General features: G+C 37.1%; 1 protein-coding gene across 3 annotated transcripts in view; it reads left to right on the plus strand.

Moving 5' to 3' along the window:
- The window catches only part of SALL1 (spalt like transcription factor 1), a 19,869-nt gene extending 1,775 nt beyond the window's left edge, over positions 1-18,094 (plus strand). Inside the window, exons 2-4 of one of the 3 annotated variants that reach the window (XM_018563630.1) lie at positions 2,999-3,091; positions 4,579-7,965; positions 16,842-18,094. In XM_018563630.1, the coding sequence (XP_018419132.1) occupies positions 2,999-3,091; positions 4,579-7,965; positions 16,842-17,281 (3,920 nt within the window). In that variant the 3' untranslated portion in view covers positions 17,282-18,094. The remainder of the gene's footprint in view (positions 1-2,998; positions 3,092-4,578; positions 7,966-16,841) is intronic. The other 2 variants (XM_018563631.1, XM_018563633.1) reach the window with 2 other exon arrangements.
- Positions 18,095-20,634: the final 2,540 nt, after the last annotated feature.

A 20,634-nucleotide genomic window follows, 5' to 3' on the forward strand; every position in this document is an offset into this window, starting at 1 on the left:
TTTTTTCTCTCTCTCTCTCCAGCTAATCCAGTGGATGCACCTTGTGTGACAATCCCCATTTCATTACACCAGACCCCCATTGAAAAGCGATTTGTCCCCTTATGCCAAACATCCTAGAGGAATAGCAGGCTTCTCCCCATGCCCTTTTGTGAAATCCTGCAACATTTAGGGTCAGACCTTCCGAGCTATTCACTAACAAACAATACACTCCACATGGGCTGGCTAAAGGGGAGAAAAAGAGAGAGAGGGGGGCGAAAAAAACAACTTTCCATTCCAGATCTCTCCCTTCTTATTTATGATATCTGGTTAAGTTAATCTGTTTCTGGATGTCTCTAGGAATTAACGTACCATGATTGCTTTGCACTGAAGGAAGCACCTTTTGACTCCTGTAGATAACTTCTTAAGTAGTGCTGTTCTTAGGACTTAACTCCTTGTGCTCCTTGAGTTTGGGTTTTTTTTCCCCCAAAAAAACGGCAATAGCGGTGACCAGCAGGCTGGCCTTGTATGAGTCATTCACAAAGGTGACCCTATACATTTCCCTTTTCTCATGCGGCTAAAAGATTAACCACATCTAGCATGAGATGGTTACTGATTAATCTACATCTAGCCCCCAAAAAGTGCAAAGAAAGTCCCTTTTCTGCTTCTGAACCAAATATAAAATGCATACAGGCTGGGAACACTGACTTGATGCTCTTAAATATTACTTTGCGGCCATTTATAGTTTTTGTAACCTAAAAACTGCAATTTAATAATTAACATTATATTTTAGGTGCCTTGAAATATAAACTGTAGATTTATTCAGTTTTATTAGTGTTTTATTAATCGTATACTCTTATCCTATGTCATCATTTGTAGTATATTCACTTGATCATGGTTTTCCACTCCTTTTTGCTCTTTATAAAACTAAAGAAAAAAAACCCCTAAGTTTATCCCCCGCCACCACCCGTTTTGTATTTTGTCTCCTTAGAAACTTTTATGGCTTGAATGCAAACTACATCAAAGAAGTCTTTTGTTTGCTTCTAAATAACATCTAGACATTTGCAACATAATTACTTTGTTTTAGCTTGCGCCGAGCACAGACAGGTTTCAGATCGCCATAGCAATAAATTACCAACATAACCTTTTTTTTATTCTTCTTATTTGACTCACACCTGATAACATAAGATTTAAAACATATTCTTTTTTTAACTCGGACGCGATGCAGGGAAGAAGGAGTTAATTTTTTTAAAGTGTATTCAAGTTATTAGCAAACCGAGAAGAAAAAAAAAAAGATTTTTATCACTTCTAAATCTTTTAACATAGCTTTTACATCAGGTTTCGAACAATAAGGTTAAATCTGCCTGCAGGACATGTTGGTAATAGTGCAGAGGATTATCTTGTAATAATATTAGTATTCCATTAAAGCCACTGAAGGCTACAATTCTTTAACTATAGTTTACATAACAACACGTATGTTCGTAATGTTTCTATTTAGCAGCTTCCATGTGAAAAGTAACATTTAAGTTGTGCTACATTTAAAGAAACAAACGTTAGGCTGGAAGCACGGTGGCAAACTTTGAAGTTGATATTTGGATTATGTGTATCCTGGTGTCAGTTCTGTGTGACTGGGCGCACTGGTTTTAAGTGGTGGTTGTGACTTCTCGAACCTGTACCAGCTGCGGCTTTGCCTGGGTACATTTGTTTGTTTTTCTTCCTTATAGTGAAGGGCTTCAGTGTTTGCAAACAGTCTTATCTTCTAAGAAATTCAACAGGTCCTTCCGTAGCAGAAAGCAGGGTGGAGATGCATTTAATTTACTGTCCTGAAAATGTAAAGAGGTGGATTGCCTGCTAGATTTCGGTAAACTGAGCTCAAAATTATACATCTTTTTTTACTATTAAATTTTTTTCTTCAAGAAGCAACATATTTAAGGCAAATGTTTTGTATGCAGTAAATACTAATATATATTGCATAGTATGCAATAAATACTGATATATATACTGTATATTATGTACAACGCACTGTGTTATGTCTGCTAACTCTAATCAACATGTACATCAATCTAAGTATTGTGCTTTCTTAACCTCTGCTGGCCCTCTCCCTGGAAAAGGTGACACAGTTCAGACTTACAATATGTTTTTTGATTCTCCCTTGCTGACTCAGAATCCAGTCCCCCCCTGATCTCTCCTAGCAGGGAGTTAACAAACTAACTACACCTTATCAGCACCACTACTTCTTTAACCCTATTCCCCCCTTCCTGCCCTCAGACAACAGAAGAAACCCATAGTGGATTGACAAGTGCTTCCCATAGAGCATTGTTCTCCAAAACAACTGGGATTTAGTTTCTTGTCTGAATGCCAATATTTATGTAGCTAAAGTGTAGATGTAGCCTCCAGGAGCCTTTCTTTCAGTAATACTGGGACTGTCATGCACTATTTTCCCCCTTGAAACCACTGCATCTGGATCTCCACCTAGTGTTCATTATTATAAAATGTGAACTTTATCTTTTGTGAATTGCACTGGGAAATTAAACTTTATCTTTGTAAATTGTGAGAGGAAATTAACCTTTTCTTCAACACTTTAAATTTGGTTATACTAATCACAAGAATTCTTGCTCTAAATTGGGAATTTGTTCTATCTTGTATATTGGCATGCAAATTTTTAATGCCACTATACAGTTTTATAGTCATTTAAAAAAACTAAATGAATGTTAAATTATTTAAGAAAAGCTTTTCAGTTCATATTTAACCTGCACTTGTATGTTGGGGAAAGCTTTTGCCATTGTATTCTTTTTCTGCTGAGTTTCTGTTTAATGCTTTCTCTGATCTGCTTTTTTTCCTCTTCATGAAATGGATTAAACCTAAAACAAATGTGTATAAATGAGGGGAAATAGTTATCTTAAATATCTTGTAGCTATGCAGTTTTACAAAACTTAGCCTTCAATTAAAGTCCAGATTGTCATTAATCACAATTATCTGTATATTTTTACATTTCCCCACATTTGCGTTTTTGTACTTCTAGGTACACTGGATTTGTTGCAATTGAGGATCAATAAAGAATCAGAAGAAATGAAATCGGAAGTAGAAGAAATGAAATTTGTTTTTAAAAATGAACGTAGGTACACACTTTTATAATTCTCCCTAGTCTTGAAACTTTCACATATCCATTTTAGAATTAGTGGTTTGCTTGCTGTGTAATGTTGAAATGTGTGTCCAACCCTTGCCAAAGCTTGATCACTGCTTTTGTGACTGTAAGCTGTCGATTTTTTAAAGTTAATAGTTCTTTCTCCTCTAAAAGTTTTGGGAAAGCACATCCCGTTTAGGAGAGAGAGTTCGTTGGCCCCCTCTACAAGCTGTTTAGTCGTGAATTTGCTATTATTTGCCTAAGCACAGCTGACCAAGCAAAACTGTGTTTTAAAGTGGCATTATGTTTTGATAAATGTGATCTGGTTGAAAAGTATTTTCCACTGAATGTAGAGCTTAAATGAACATGCTGACATAATAGTTTTAATGCATTTTGTTCAAAATGTGTGCACAAACAGAATGGCTTTTTGTTCCCTCATAATTGGCTGTAAAAGTAGATGGGGACATAACCATTACATATGGAAATGTGAAAGATTTCTCTTGAATATATTAGAAGCTGAATTTTCATGGGAAAAGAGCTGCATCTAAAATGCATATATTGCTTGTCAAAACATGAGAGCGTTCACTGTTATGCCCTATAAACATAGACACATTTATAAAGTATATTTTACCATTTTAAAGCACATGGAAAGGCATTTTTTTTTTCTCAGCCTTGTAAGATAACCACACACAATTTTGAACAACTGAAGTTTGTCTTCACGCTGGGTGAACAATAGGAAACCATCCTGTTTTCAATAGGATCAGTTAGTTTGTTAGTCGGGAGTCTTATGTTTAATTTGCAAATGGCACTAGTTGTGATAAGACATGTGAGCAACTAGTGGGAAAAACAAATTGGTGAGCAACCAAAATGAAACTATTTTACTTCATTGATGATCACTAAAAAAAAATTATATGCTATTTTCCTTGTATTTATCGACTTTGCAAATTAGAGAAAAAAATTTGCATTTGTATATTAAATGTGTATGTATGAAATCTATTTTTAATTTGTATACAGTTCAGGTTTTATTGTACATAAAAGTTGTTAGCACTAGCATTTCATAATTAAAATTACTTCAGTGGTGCTGGGTGAATTGTCCTGCATACTTTAAGACCACTGGATACTTCTTACACTTACAAGAATCATTCAAATGTTGTGTGGAGAGCTACTCAAAAAAAGAGCATGAAATATTGAAAATCAATATCTGCTATGGAATTTCATTATTGCCTGATGGCTTCTCTTGTGGTATTTTTATATTTTGATGGATTATTGAAGGTAAATGATTATCTAAGGCACCAGGGCTTATTATCCATGCTTTAAGATTACAGAAGAAAAGAGAAAGTTGTGGTGTTTTTGTTTTCCTACCCAAAAAAACTAGCTTGCAATAAATTACAAAAGCTAGAAAGTGTTGTAAAGTCTACATGGCTTGAAGTTATTTGTTATAATCTGTTAATAATAATCTATATATATATATTTTTAAGGAGTTGCAGAGAGAGGTCAAACTCATCGGACACCCAAGAACAAGGAGGCTCATGTCTGTAGCAGATGCTGTGCTGAGTTCTTTGAATTATCAGATTTGTTGCAGCATAAGAAGAACTGCACTAAAAATCAATTGGTTCTAATTGTGAATGAAAATCCACCACCTCCTGCTGGAACAAGTTCTCCAAGTCCCCCCTCAGATAATCCTGACGAGCACATGAATGACACCGTTAATAACACAGATCAAGCAGACTGTAGTGACCTTTCAGAACCTAATAAGCCTGACAAAGAAGAATCCATGGAGGTGGAGATCGAAGCTAGCAATAGCAGCAGTGGTTCCAACCAAGTGGACAATGGAGTTTCAAGCAGTAATAATTCCACATTGGGTACCTCAGCTATTACAACCTCACTACCTCAAGTAAGGGATCTGACAACTTTGGGCAACTTCTCTGTTATTAACAGCAATGTTATCATTGAAAACCTTCAGAGCACTAGGGTGGCAGTAGCACAGTTCTCACAAGAAGCAAAATCTAAAGGGGTCACCAACAATAAATTGGCTGTGCCTGCACTAATGGAACAACTCTTGGCACTACAGCAGCAGCAGATACATCAGCTTCACCTGATTGAGCAAATACGGCACCAAATATTACTGCTGGCTTCACAAAGTGCAGAGATACCTGCAACTTCTAGTGGGTCTCAAGGGACACTGAGATTATCAGCTACTCCACTGGCTACATTGAGTTCCCACTTGTCTCAACAGCTGGCAGTAGCAGCTGGCTTAGCACAAAATCTTGCTAGTCAATCTGCTAGCATTAGTGGTATAAAGCAACTACCCCCAGTACAGCTACCTCGGAGCAGCCCTAACACTATTCCATCCAGCAGTAGTTCCTCTCCAAATATTAATACATTGACGACGATTAATCCATCCTCTTCAGACAGAGTACCTGCAACCACTGGTGGCTCACAGGTCAGTAACCCACCAGTACCGGTAACATCTTCACCAGCTTTTGCAGTAAGCAGTTTATTAAGTCCCATGTCTAACCCACTACTACCTCAACCTGTCTCGAGTAACACCCTTTTTCCTAATACATTGCCCAGTGTTGGAACAACAGCAGAGGACTTAAATTCTCTGAGGAAAAACAAGCCAGCCAGTGTATCTGCTTTTGAAACAAAGAGCGCATCTGATGAAGCATTCTTCAAACACAAGTGTAGGTTCTGTGCAAAGGTCTTCGGTAGTGACAGTGCCTTGCAGATCCACCTTCGGTCTCATACGGGTGAGAGGCCATTTAAATGCAACATTTGTGGAAACCGGTTTTCCACCAAAGGGAATCTAAAAGTACACTTTCAACGTCACAAAGATAAATATCCTCACATTCAGATGAATCCATATCCAGTGCCAGAGCATTTAGACAACATACCTACAAGTACAGGAATCCCATATGGGATGTCAATACCACCTGAAAAGCCCGTAACCAACTGGCTGGACACTAAACCAGTGTTGCCTACACTGACTACTTCTGTTGGGATGCCCCTCCCACCAACCATTTCCAACTTAACACCATTTATTAAAACTGAGGAGATTCAGCCTATTGCTATTAGTCATCCACTAGCTAGTCCTTCAGAGTCAGTAAAAAGTGATTTGACAAGCTCAGAACCACTGATTAAAAAAAATAGCAGTCTTCCAGAAGATGCTGAAGCCAGTGAATTGCCGAGCTTTGAAGAGAAATGTGAAGAAAATTCACAGCATTCAAATAACTTTCAAAATTATAACAGTGCGGACTGTTCTCCTGCAGGTGATTCTGGTTCTACCAATACTGCAAATTTTCCTAACCCACTTCTACCACTAATGTCAGAGCAGTTTAAAGCAACATTTCCATTTGGGGGTCTTTTGGATGCAGCTCCTACATCAGAGACTTCAAAACTGCAGCAGCTTGTAGAAAACATTGACAAAAAGTCTAGTGACCCCAATGAGTGTGTAATTTGCCATCGGGTACTGAGTTGTCAGAGTGCCCTGAAAATGCATTACCGTACCCACACTGGAGAAAGACCCTTCAAATGCAAAGTATGTGGCCGTGCTTTTACCACAAAAGGTAACCTAAAGACCCATTACAGTGTTCACCGTGCCATGCCACCACTTAGAGTACAGCATTCATGTCCTATTTGTCAAAAGAAATTTACTAATGCTGTTGTTCTGCAACAGCATATCAGAATGCATATGGGAGGACAAATTCCTAATACTCCGGTTGCTGAAAACTATCCTGATTCTATGGAATCTGATACTGGTTCTTTTGACGAGAAAACTATTGATGACCTAGACAACTTCTCAGATGAGAACATGGAAGACTGTCCTGACAGCAGTGTCCCCGATACCCCAAAATCTGCAGATGTCTTCCAGGATAGCCGGTCATCCTCCCCAATGCCCAATGAAATCTCAAGCATTACTGCTTTGGAGAACCAAATGAAGATGATCAATGCTGGACTAGTAGAGCAGCTCCAGGCCAGTCTAAGGTCAACAGAAAATGGCTCTGTCGAAGGTGATCGTATGACTAATGACTCTTTGTCCCTTGGGGGAGATATAGAAAGCCAGAGTGCTGGAAGCCCAGCAGCTTCAGAATCTACATATTCCATGAATGCTTTGTCACCTAACAGCACAAATGACTTTATGAAATTCCCTATCACAGAAGAGAAGCAGCAAAAAGCTTTACCACCTGAACTTCCTAACGGAATGTCTCCAACTCCTGCCAATGGGGGTGCCCTTGATTTGACTTCCACTAACACTGATAAAATGGTAAAAGAAGAAGAAGCTTTGGGTGTGCTCTTTCCATTCAGAGAACGGAATAAATTTAAAAATACAGTTTGTGATATTTGTGGCAAAACATTTGCATGTCAAAGTGCCTTGGACATTCATTACAGAAGCCATACCAAAGAGAGACCATTCATTTGCACAATGTGCAACCGTGGCTTTTCCACTAAAGGCAATTTGAAACAGCACATGCTGACACATCAGATGAGAGATCTACCTTCTCAACTTTTTGAGCCCAACTCCAATTTGACCATTACCACCAATTCAACAATAAACCCAGCTACCAATCCTCTGGCAGCCCTCATAAAAACTGAATTTAATGGTTTCATACATGGCTCACCTCATGACAACAAGGAACCACCATCATGTATTACATCTTCAGGATCTATATCTTCTTCAGCCACATCACCTGTTCTCCTTCCATCCTTGGCAAGAAGGACTCCAAAACAGCACTACTGCCATGCATGTGGCAAGTCTTTTTCATCTTCCAGCGCTTTACAAATCCACGAGAGAACTCACACTGGCGAAAAACCATTTGCCTGCAGCATATGTGGCAGAGCCTTTACTACGAAAGGGAATCTTAAGGTAAAACTATTTTATTATTTTTTCTTAACTGATGCAAAAAAGTCAAGTGCAGTGAAAGGATATTTGTCAACAGTGTATATATGTTGACATGCATATGTTCCACCTTCAACCTGTTCTGAATTATATATCTAAACCTTCCAGAGTTTTTCACGGTGTAACATTTTGCCATTCAGCAATATAATGCAAATAATGCAACCAATATGAACATTTGTAACTGAGGAATTAAGCTAGTCTGTAAAGGCTAAATGACTTTAAAAGAAACCTGTGGTTTTGAGATAAATATGCAGATTTAGATTGCCTTCTGAAATTTTTAGTTGGTGACTGTCTCTGGCCTCAGTCATTTAAAACACTACCATGCAGATCAGAAAAGTTTGCGTTTTCTGTAGTCAAAAACATCTTTTTACATTTGTAAACATTATGAGAGTTTAGAATCTGTCAGGTTTTCATTTCTGGCTGTGTCTCCGTTAAGGAGATTGTTTGTTCTAGTAATCACTGTCACTGATCTGTCGCTAGATCAAAATAGAGGGGGAATCTTTCAATGGGGACACTTATTTCACTGAATTTCTTTCTTTAATGGGATTTTCCTAATTTTAGGGGGATTTCCTCTCACTTCCTGGTGGGTGTGTGTATATACATGCATACATTATACTCTCTATTTAGAGTGTGTGTGTGTGTGTGTGTGTGTGTGTGTGTGTGTGTGTATATATATATATCTATATATCTCAAAAGTAGAGGAAAAAACTGACTGGCCTGTTTGATAACATGAATATTTAAAGCATGAAATGCTAATCTGCCTACTTATTCCAAGTTGTAGTTAGCACGGAAGCCATTGAATTGGTATTACAACCAGAGCACAAGTGTTTTTAGAATGGTATGTTGGGTGTGTACTTTATGGCCCACCACTGTTGCACATGCAAGTATTCCAAAGCTGAAGGGCTTTTTTCCAGTTAGGGCACTTCAACAACCACTGAGACCTGGTAGGCCTAATTTTGTGGGTAATGAACCCTTTGACCATAAAGAATATGCCATCTTCTGCTTGGTGCATTAACCAAAGTAATTTTGATGATCAGAATTAACTTGATTACAAACAAAAGTCATCTTTTTCCTAGGGTTTGCTTGGTTTGAGTACACCAGATAGTGCTTGGAGTGCAACATAACCAAATATTGGTCAAAACGTTGTTGAGAGCACACTGACCTTGTCTGCTGACCTAATTGTCACCATTTTGTTTAATAAGGGAAATATAATCTTTGCAGTATGTATGTGAACAGTACTTAATTAAAAGTTGAGACTCCAGGAGGTTGGTGAGTATTTGTGTAAAGAAATGCAGTCAGTTATTCCTGGGCACATATTGGGTAATTTCAAGCACAAACTGGTGGAAGAGGAGGGGGGTAGTACATGCATAGATTGCTCAACAATTCTAGGACTGGTTGGTCTCATTCCCCTGTGCATTGCTCAAGTAGAGGTCTAATATCCTCCTTTTAAACGGTGAATAATTAGGAACAACAAAAAATATGGATGTTAAGCTAAGAGGACAGAGCTTGTAGAAGAGTGCTATTTACCTAGTGTACTTCCCTTTCCCATGCTCTGCTAGGAAATGCTAACTGAGTGTGCACATTCAAGGGATTGAAACAAAAAATCCTGTGACCAGAGGTAACTTAAACCCTGCCTCTTGTATGTTTATTAAGATCTTCTACTTGGCAGTTTCCCAAAAAGATCACATGCACCATATAGGTATATCATTTTCTAATAGGATATACCTATATTTTTGATGGTGGTTCTTCATCCTTCCCTTTATCCTTTGCCCTTATCTATTTTTGTTCTTAAATGCCTCAACAGTGAAAACTGTATCTCATTCTGCTGCCATTTTGCCAGAATATTTTGTTGGGCTGATTAAATTTAGTCCTGTTATTAATTTGTTCACTACCTGGACAAGGGGCAGTGCTTTTTATCACTGAATTGTAGTACCATCTATTCCACTTGTTTACTATATCAATATAATTTTTGGGTAGTTTGTTTGTACATTATACTTAATTTTTGGATAGCTATTCTCCTTAACTTAGTAATTAAGCTTTTTTATAAAGAATCTTTTTAACTTGCCAAATATAGCCAAGTTCAACAAATTGGTTAAAATTGTATAATATGTGGGAGTTCTTAAGTACACCAACTGCCTTCTATTTTAACTAACCTGAAAAAATGGCCCTGGAAATGTCTAAAGCTTGAAGTGTACTGTATAAAATACCTGTTTCTACTTTATTATACCTGTATTACTGTTAGTATGGTCAAAAACCCTTGGTAGCATTTAGAAAATACAATATTTTTATCTGCTTAGGAATGTTTTGATTTGGTTAAAAACAGTAGTAATAAAACAGGAATCAGTCAAAATACAAACTCTTGGTCATGCAACAGATCAATGCAATGTTTTTTTTGCAGCGTCTGTCAGGACCACAAAGTAATAGTAATTCCCTCTGGATGCAGCCATATTGAAAAATTGTCCACAATGCCCAGGCATAAAGTGATGAAAGCTAAATATATACAGCACAATTGCTGTATTTTAATCGTAAAAAGCTTTTCAACTGCAGTATCTAAATTTTGCTATAAAGCCTTATTGTTGCTTATTTTGAGTGACAGGTTCACTTTAACACCTAGTGGGAATTCACACATGTTTGGGTAAATGTACAATACTCTAAGCTAACTTTTTTTTAACGCAACAAATTGTAATTTTTGTTTAGCTAGTTTGTGTTTTCGTGCGCTTTCACTTTTGCAAAGGACTGATTTCCTTGCTGGCATTTTTGAGAGAGCGACAAAGTCCTTTATTGTTTTACTCCTTTTATAGCATCATATTGTTTAGTGAAACTGTTTTGTTGAACCAGTTCCTTAGTAAACAGTGACTTACATTTTATTTGTGCTGAAATACACCCAAGTATGCTGATGTACATGGAAATCCTGCCTGAAGAGAAATCCCTATGTGTACATGTGTGTGTATCTATATCTATATCTATATCTATATCATCTATATATGTGTGTATATATGTGTTTTTTACCTTGATTTTTTTTTGTTTATTATTTTTTTATTTTTTTTTTTTTTAATATTGACTGTTTAGTTTAATGGGAAAATGTTCTCACTTTTTGAAACAAAAACCATACAAACCAACCCATAAGCAGTAATTGTACTATATGAGACTAGGAGAATTCATAATATTTCCCAGTAATGTAAAAGCTTCAAGTTAATTGGGGCTCTTTAGGGATGATGGGGTAATTAAGAATAAGATGTAGTTGACATTTCCACTTTAATAGAGATGTACTTCTGTGGCACTTTGGTTGCAAATAAGAATATATTTAACTCCTAAACATCTAGAATTTGGAAAATATTTTACTTGCGTTTTGGCATTAAATTTGAGGCACACATTTAGCCATCCCACTGTTGGTAACTTTTTTCTTATTCAGACTAGTAATAGAAGTGGTTTATGAAAATCTTAAGTGCAATTTCTGGCATCGCTATTGAATAGGGTCTGTTTCTTACATCTATTCTAAGGTGTCTGACACTAGATGATTATCACCTAAATTGACCGATTACAGCCAGCTTGAAAACATTTTGTATGTCTATGAGCTCTCTGCAACCCCAGCAGATATTGCCTGGCCAACCAGTGTTAGACTGGTCCAATGATGTCTGCTCTGTACAGAAATATGTACTCTAAACCAGTAAACCATGCATGTTTTATGCTATGATAGTTTAAAAGAATGATCACTCAGTTTGACCTGCAGACATGTCATGATTATGGGTCCTTTTTACAAAAGGATGCATACTCAATGTAAATAACAGCAGGTTGCTAATGTACTGAAAGGGCTAATTTTGACTTTACTTTCTATGCTTGTTCTCAATGTATCAGTAAACTGTTTTAATCTGGTTACAAAAAACAATTTCTATTCATAAGCTATCAATTTTTAATATTTTTTTTTATTATGACAGAGCCTTAGATGGTTGCAAGTAAATTTGTACTTTTTATTTTTTATTACTAGTATTTTTAACAACATTGGTTAATAAGCAAAATTCCAAGAAAATATATTGTATACATTTGTTATCCAACAAAGACCAAACCTAAGAAATTTAGTTTTTGGTGTGCAAAGATCTGAATATAATTTTAATGTCCTATAAAGTGTAGAAGCAGGTGACTATAAAATGTCCCTCAACCTTTGCCCTTTTATCTGGGTATTAGGAGACATCTATAAAATGTGCTTACAATTGACTAGTGGTATTTATGCATCCTTCAAAGTGATGGCATGTGTTAAAAGAAAAAAAAGCTTTTGGGAGAGATCATGTGCTTTCAACACTTTTTGAAAATGGTTTGTCACTGCTTTACAACACATACTAAATTATAACTTTGCTTCAGTCGAGTCATGTGAAGTAAGATAACTGTTGTAGCACAGCATGAAAGAAAATTTAAATGTTTTACTTTTTCGTAATGCATTTACATGTAAAGCAGCAGTGTTGCTGCATTCTATTTTTGCCGGATTCTGTAGTAGAAAGCTGTAAAACTCAGGAATGCTCAACAATGCTCTATATTTGAGCACTGCAGATGATTAAAAATGGCCACATTTAGAGGGACTATTATTTAGCATTTAACATTAATCTGAGCATTGACAGATTTAGGAAATCTGCTGGTGCCTTATTTTTTTTCTTTGTGATGGCTCCATGGCTAGGCCATGGAGGGGGTAGCAGCCATCCTTTAGGTGCAACATTTTTGTTTGTGCATGTGGGCAGTGATATGGGGGGGGGGGGGGGGGGTGGGGGGTGGTGCTTGTTCACATTGCTCCTACTAACTGCTAAAGTCTTGCTATGAGTGGGTGCTTAATGTGCAGACTAGGACTGAACACCTTTCAGATTGGCAGCGGTCTGATGGGTACTGGGACATTCTATGCATTCCCGCACCCGGAGTTAGAATTAGGCTGTACTGTAAATCAGATTGAGCTCTGCCCAACAACAGAAGTCCCAGTCTGCATGTATGACATCATGAGATAAAGTGAAACACTGCCTTTATATCACCAACATAGCCTCATTCCCTGGTGTGCCACAAGTGCGCTTTAGATGAGGTTACAATAGAAATCATCTATCTTAAGGTGCCCATACACTGCTCGATTCTCGTGTGGGAAATCCCGCGATCGTACGAAAATCTAACAGTGTGAACGAAGACGTGCGACCATTTCTACTGTACGGTCGCACGTCTTTTGTCTAAGGAGCATGTTAGAAAACCAGCTGAGAATCGTACGATTTTCAACATTGCGGCCATTAAGGCCCCCCTTAGGGGGGCGGGCTTGCAATGATCGAGAGTACGATCTGCCTGTCCAAGATGGGCAGATCGTACATTTTTTTAATCACTTTACAACCATCGCAAGACTAAGGTCTCGCGATGGTTGTACAGTGTATGGCCACCTTTATGGTTGGCTTTTTTCAAAAATAGGCTGGCTGTATCACGAATGGGAAGGTGATGCGTGCTGAAATTAACACTTGCCACTGGCTGAGCACAAAAGTGTGTGTATGTGGGGGAGAGAGTGGCAGGGGAGGGGAGTGACACTGACCACTAATGCAAGGATGGGAACAAATTAACATTACCAGTGACCTATGTGTGTGACAGAAGCGGTTAACACCAATGCCACTGAACACCAGTGTGTATGTGGGGGTTAACAGCACAGCCACTGGCCACCAATGATGGGGGGGGAAGGGTTAATGAACACTACCACTGGCCACCTGTGTGTGTGTGTGTGTGTGTGTGTGTGTGTGTGTGTGTGTGTGGGTTACAGCACTGCCACTGACCACCAATGTGGGAGGAAGGGGATTAATTAACCCTGCTACTAACCACCAATGCAGAGAGGGGTTAAAGAGGGTTAACAGCTTTGCAACTGACCACCAAGGAAAAGAAGACTGACTCATACATAATAAACTGAGGAAGGGAGGCTGCAGTTTGGCATTTTTACCTTGGGTACTGAATGATCTGGTTGTCCTGTGTCCCTTTAAAATAAAACCACGGATGACATCATGATGACTCTGATCTGATGTCCTAAATTTCTCCAGAAAATTTTGCATTTTCTTAAAAAGGGACTGTTGCCGTAACCCATGGCAGCATGGTTTTACCTTTTACTGGTATTGAGCATTTAGAACAAAGGCTATATTGATATACTTTCATATATCTTTTGCCTTAATTGGTAACCAATCATGTTTAATTAAACATGAGAAGTGTGAAAACGACCAGCCTAAAGCTGGCCATACACCTATAGATTTTCTGTAGACTTCCTTTGGTCAGAAGAGAAAAGTGTAACAGATTCCTCCACCTGTGCTAAACTGTGTGCATGGAGGAATCTCCCACTTGGCCAAGCTTCAGTATCTTGCTAGTCGGCCCCGCTGGCTGTCAAAATACCTAAACAATGATTGGATGCAGGCATTGTTCAGGTGTTTTAAGAGCCAGTGAGGCTGACTAGCAAGATGCTGAAGCTTGGCCCAGTGGGAGATTCCTCCATCCACACAGATTAGTGTAGATGGAGGAATCTGTTGCACTTTTTCTATCCGACCATAGAAAATCTGCAGATAATTGTAAGGTGTATGGCCAGCTTAACAGACATCTTCAAGGAAGATGTGCAGTAATCTAAAGCTAGAAGTTGCTAAGAGTTTGTGTGCTGTTTGCATAGACTTCTGAATATGAGTGCTAGCCAGTCTTTTTTAATCAGGAGCACAAATTGGCTTTAAAAATTGTCCGCTTAACGTTAAGACTAGTAACTGTGTTCATGATCACTGTATAACTTAACACGTGTGCAGTATTTTTGTGCATGTTCTTACCCAGAATTCTTGTTGGCATCTTAACTACTGTAAGACATGACATAGGCATTTTAAATTGGCTGAAGAAGTACAGACACATTCATCGGCCTTCGCTGCCCTTTGAAAAGTAGCAGTCTGGTATGCGTAGGCTCTTTAAACTAGAGACATTGAAAGCAGTGATGTTTATTTAACATGTCCTTTATAGGCATTGAGTAATACAGGTTTCCTCATGTAACCTGTGATTCTGATCACAACATGCAATATTCGATGAATATCTGGTATTCTACGCTTTGAAGTAGGCACATAAGGGAGCATTTGGGGGGACGGGAGCCTATCCTAACGCACAGCATCATTCTTATGTGAAACCGTTATTCTATTGACTTTTTGAACAAGCGAGTTTATCTGCTGCAACCCTTAAGTGCTTAACCAAGATGTTTATTCATCTGAAGCATGGGTGACTCAGGTTCTTAAACAGTAGCTAAGCCCTTGCGTTTGTTCACATAGTGTTGACAGAGAATTTCTCTAGAGATTTCTGTCAGAAATGTGAGATGAATAATGACTGTTAGGTCATGCAGTCTGTGGACGTGATTTAAATTGTGGAATCTGTTAATGTTAAGTGTTCAAATTTTTAAATCTCTGTATTAACCCTTTAACCTGTTTTTAAAACCATATTTTGCTTGTTCTTAGGATAACCAGACTTTAGGTGCAGCTTTAGATTGATGTTGTTCATTCTTAAACATAGTTACATAGTTACATAGTATTTGGGGTTGAATAAAGACATAAGTCCATCAAGTCCAACATTGGTTGAGTTTGTTGGTGGTCCAGTCACATAGAATAGTACAGCACTTATCACTGGCTTGAGAAATATTGCGTTTAAAGGCATTTTGCATAATCACTTTTGAAACCCTAATGGAACTGCATGGCACAGGAAAAGCACACTCATGCTTTCATTCTTCACATTTTTTTTTTCTAGTGTCTGTGAAGCAATGCATATATTTGTACATACAGATCTTAGATAAAGGGAGTTCCTGTGATTTTTTTTTTAAATCAAGACAATCAAAACATGCTGATTCTGAACAAAAAAAAAATCTATCCATGTGTACCTAGGAAAAAATAGAGATTACCTAGGAAAAGAATAGAGATAGTATTGTCAGAATGCAAGCTTCCTTTAGGGTTAAGGCCTGGTTCTACAGGAAGCTTTGTGAATAAAAGTCAGTGCTGGAAAAGCAATAAGAAACTGAAAACATGTTTGTTTTTTTCATTTGGATTTGAGATTTTAAATTTTATGGGAAACAAAACCGGAAACCACTGCCATAAACTATTTCATTACACAAAATTTATTAAAAGCCATGTTTCTCTAAATTGGTCCTTGTATGTCCATAATAAGTTGCAAATCATGATTTCTGCTCAACTTTCATTTTGAACTCATGTTGCAATATCACAAAAGCATAGTGGTAGGTAGAATGTCCTTTCTAGCAACACATGCTAGATAGCACATGTGTTGGTATTCTGATATTCTCTCTGATATTCTTGTGGTGATCAGAATAGGACAACATGAGTGTTATCATTGTAAGAAAACATATTGGCTGCACACACAAATCAGGAAAACCTCAATCGTGACCATTCCCACCCTCCCCTTACCTGGTCAAGGTTTTCAAATGTGTACTGTTTAACAGGTCTAATGACTAGAGCAGATATATTTATTATTGAGATCTGTGATTTGCATAACTCTGCCCACTGTCCTGAAATGAGGAATAAGGCATAATCCTCACATTTCTGGGATATGTGATAGACTGAGACATGTGAATACTTTTTGTTTTAAGAAAGCTTTTCTGTAAAGACAAGCTTCTTTCAAAAAGGGGAAAAAAGCAGCGCAGCATTGGGGATCTCTCTCTCCAGTTACTGTATTTTGACATTGAAGATTTTTTTTTTATCTATCATGACTTTTGGGAAATACAAAAAAAAATGTAAACCTTTTACATTGCATTAAAATGTGAACAATAGTTTAATCTGTTAAAATGTTTTAATCCTGCCCAGGTGACTGACTTTTTTTTTTTTATACTAATACATTTTCATATGGGCACTCACATGTGGAACAGTACACCTGCACGGAGAGGAAGAAGACTTTCTGTGGATGGACCCATGGCATTTTTAGGAGGGAATCCAGTTAAATTTCCAGAAATGTTCTCAAAAGACTTGGTTGCCAGGACAGGAAATGGGGATCCATCAACTTTCTGGAACCAGTATGCTGCAGCACTGTCAAATGGATTGGCCATGAAGACGAATGAAATCTCAGTTATTCAGAATGGTGGAATTACTCCAATGACTGGAAGTTTGGGAAATGGTGGGAGCTCACCTGTTAGTGGCATGACTGGAAACTTAGAAAAATTGCAAAACTCCGAACCAAATGCACCTCTAGCTGGTCTGGAGAAACTAGCGAGCAGTGAAAATGGGACTTCTTTCAGATTTATGCGTTTTGTGGAGGACAGTAAAGAGATTGCCACAAACTAGCACGTCATTTCTTGAGGACAGTATGCGCAACCAGAGGTTGCTTTTAATTTTTTTTTTTTTTTAAACGGCACCATCGAAACTTCTTTTTGTATCATGTTCAAGTTGTAGAGTTTTAAGTGAGTGTATTTATTAGTGATCCTAACTTTTGCTTTGCATACAAATGCAAGGATTAACTTTGGTCTTTTGTATTTGGAAATAAATACTAATAGACTGGAGTTGTAGCTGAATACTAATAGACTGGAGTTGTAAACAGGCTGTAACATTTATGGCAACTTGCAAGTCTTGACAGTTGATCATTTGGCATTAACTTATTTTATATATTCAGTTTTAACATGGTCCCTGATGTTAACGCATAAAGTAATATGGTAAAATTGACTTTGACCAGAAGTGAATTCAAATTTTGATGGGAACTTTCCCGCCTGCATTCTTGGGATGGAAGGGTATGGACTATGAAAAGGACTAATTTTAGAATTGTACAGTGTAATCCTGAACAGCTGTCGGGTTTTTTCACTTTTTAATTTTAAGAGGATTTTAAAATTTGAATCCCTTACATGTTCACCAATAGATGTACTGTGCATTTTATTGTTTCTAATGTGTATAGACTCGTGTACAGTGAAACTAATGCAGGTTGTATGAAAAAGGATGCAATTTTTATTTTTTTTGCAATGAACACCTCCCTCCCCATCCCATTTGTAGGTATGCTCATTATAGGAGACGTGCTGGAATTTCACAATTGCTGCTAAATATAGCATCTTAAACAACCTTCCATTTCAAAAAGAAGACAAAAAATGTAGATGCTTGTGTATATGTACATATATAAATATATAAATGAGAAAATATTCATTTTCATTGATTGTAAATAAGCCTTGTGATCTTTAAAGCCCTTTGGGCCTGCAAAAAATTATTTGATGCATTGCAGTGAAAGAGTTGAGACAAGTCCTTCTATTCTCTAATAGCAGAACAAAGTGAGGTGTGGTTCATGATTTTTTCTTTTTTTTTTTAAAGGGGAAATGGACATTTATGCACTTTCTTTTGGAAAGTTGGACGTCCAGCTCCATTGATGTTTTACTGATTAATAGAAAAAAATACTGTAATCTTAATCATTACTCAAATACATCAATTTTCCAACATGTGTGTTTTTGAGGCTTGTGTGATGGTTTCGGTGTGAATGTGAAATTTCTATATAATTTGGTTATTAAATGTATTGTAAAAACCATACCAGTGTACCATATATGAAGGGATATGTATGAAGATGGAGAGGGCAGCACTGCTTTCTTTTTCTATTTTGTTTTATTTTAAATTTTAAAATATCCCTAATTTTTAAGTAAAGACAAAATGAGTTAAAGGCCCTATGTCTAGATCATGAATTGAATTTACTACTACAGCCTCATATTTCTAAACTGTTAGTTTACTGTAGTTTTCTATACAATATAATTGGGTTCCAAAATGAAAAACTTCAAGATTAAATGGCGCCATCTTTTGCAGACCTAGAAAAATATAGGTTGATATGATCCATAAATATTGATTTGACATCAATATGCGGCCAGCTTGCCAAGCGGTTCATTGTGATTCCAGTTCATAAGCCTGGGTCAACTTCTACTACAATTTGTTGTTTAAAAGAACACTTTTTTTTGTGATGCATTTGCATGTATAGCATAGGACAAATCTTATAAGCCCCTTGTGGTTGCTTTCTTGTGTGGTCAGCTGTTTAGATTTATAAATGACACTAAAGCTTAGACAAGCTATTGAAAAACATTCAGATTGCGTGCAGATTACATGTCCCTAAAGGGCTAACAGGTGGAGTGTATCCTGACTATCAACTGAATTTATTTTAACCAATTTGCACTAATACATGTTTCTTTTTATGTGCATAATTTTTCAGATGTACCAATAACTTTTATAAACATTTTAAATAAGCTTAACGCATATTTAAAGCCAAAACTGTATTTTTACATTTTGGATAGGTATGATTGGGTTAAAACTGTCAGTGTTTTTTTTCGTCATCTGTCTCTTATTAAGATTTCCCTGGACTTCCTTGCTTGTAGACTCGACAGGAAGTAAGACTATATCTTTCCAATGTGAGGGGAAATCTTTGACAGTTGCCACTGGGAAAAAAAGTGTCTCTCGAAGATTTCCCCTTTTATTTCTGTTCTAGTGGCAACTCAGAATTTTGGATTAAACCTCTTTTTATTCCTGGTTACATTGGTGATTAGGACAATTAGAGTGAATCTTTAGAGTGGGGACACATGTGAGAATAAAAATCTGACAGGTGGTTCTATCCCCCCACCAACTTACCCAAATCAAAAGAGTTTTGACTTTAGTTATGACTTTAGTTATACTTTGAGTATAAAACAGAATGTAATAAGTGAAACATGCTTAAAATGGAACGCCAGCTTTAGTAATACAAATAAAAATATATTCTTACATTGATCCAGCTACTACAGTGTATTACAGCATCTCCTGGGTCCCTGCCACAGCCCTGTTAGAGTTGCTCATCGTTTTAATATAAATTAAACTAAATATATATACTTTATCAAATTAGATGTTGGTTTATAAAAAGAGTACTGCTGCCTGTTTCTTGTATAAAACATAACAACTGACTCTTAGAAGAGGAGAGGCTTCAAGCTCTGAGTGATTCTGTTTTTTGTTTTTTTTGTGGTTTTCTTAAAAAAATCAAGCATTTGGATTGATAGGATCCATCCCAATCCTTACCTCTTGACAACTGTTTTGTATACTTGCAGTTGTTGGCGGGTATTAAAATAAATGTAGTCACATTTTTCTGTACTGGTGCATGTTCAATTTTTTTTCTCAGAACTGCCTGGAATATGATTATTGCATCCTTTACATTATGGGGCTGATTTAATTAATTCCAGGAGAAAAAAAATGATCACAATGTTAAGGCACTGTTTTTACTTTACTGCTCATATAAGAGCTATTTGTATAATGTTTTAAACTTTGTCTATCTATGATTTTTTTGTTTTACTGCCACTCGGTACCAGCTGTTTGTGGCGACACTTCAGTATGAATATGCCCAAACATGTTTGCAGATATATGAATCTTTTCTTTAAATGAGTGTTTTCCATGGTAATAGAAAATCTTCAGAAATTATCAGTGATTTTACAATATTAAAAAATGCACAATTTTACATTTTAGAAAGGCTTTTGCTATGCTATAATTTGACGATTAGAAGAAAGCCATTTCTTTCATGGTTCAAGCTTACACTTTTTGTAGTGCATCACTGAAAATATAGACTTTGCTGAGTTTATGTTTTGGCCACAAATGTGCCATCTGCTTATAGTGTTGCATTCACGACCTAATCTTGCAAAAAGGTGGCAAATCAAAATCTCCTGTAT

Source organism: Nanorana parkeri, unplaced genomic scaffold (genome assembly GCF_000935625.1).
Source record: "Nanorana parkeri isolate BGI_ZX_2015 unplaced genomic scaffold, ASM93562v1 scaffold682, whole genome shotgun sequence".
NCBI lineage: Eukaryota > Metazoa > Chordata > Amphibia > Anura > Dicroglossidae > Nanorana > Nanorana parkeri.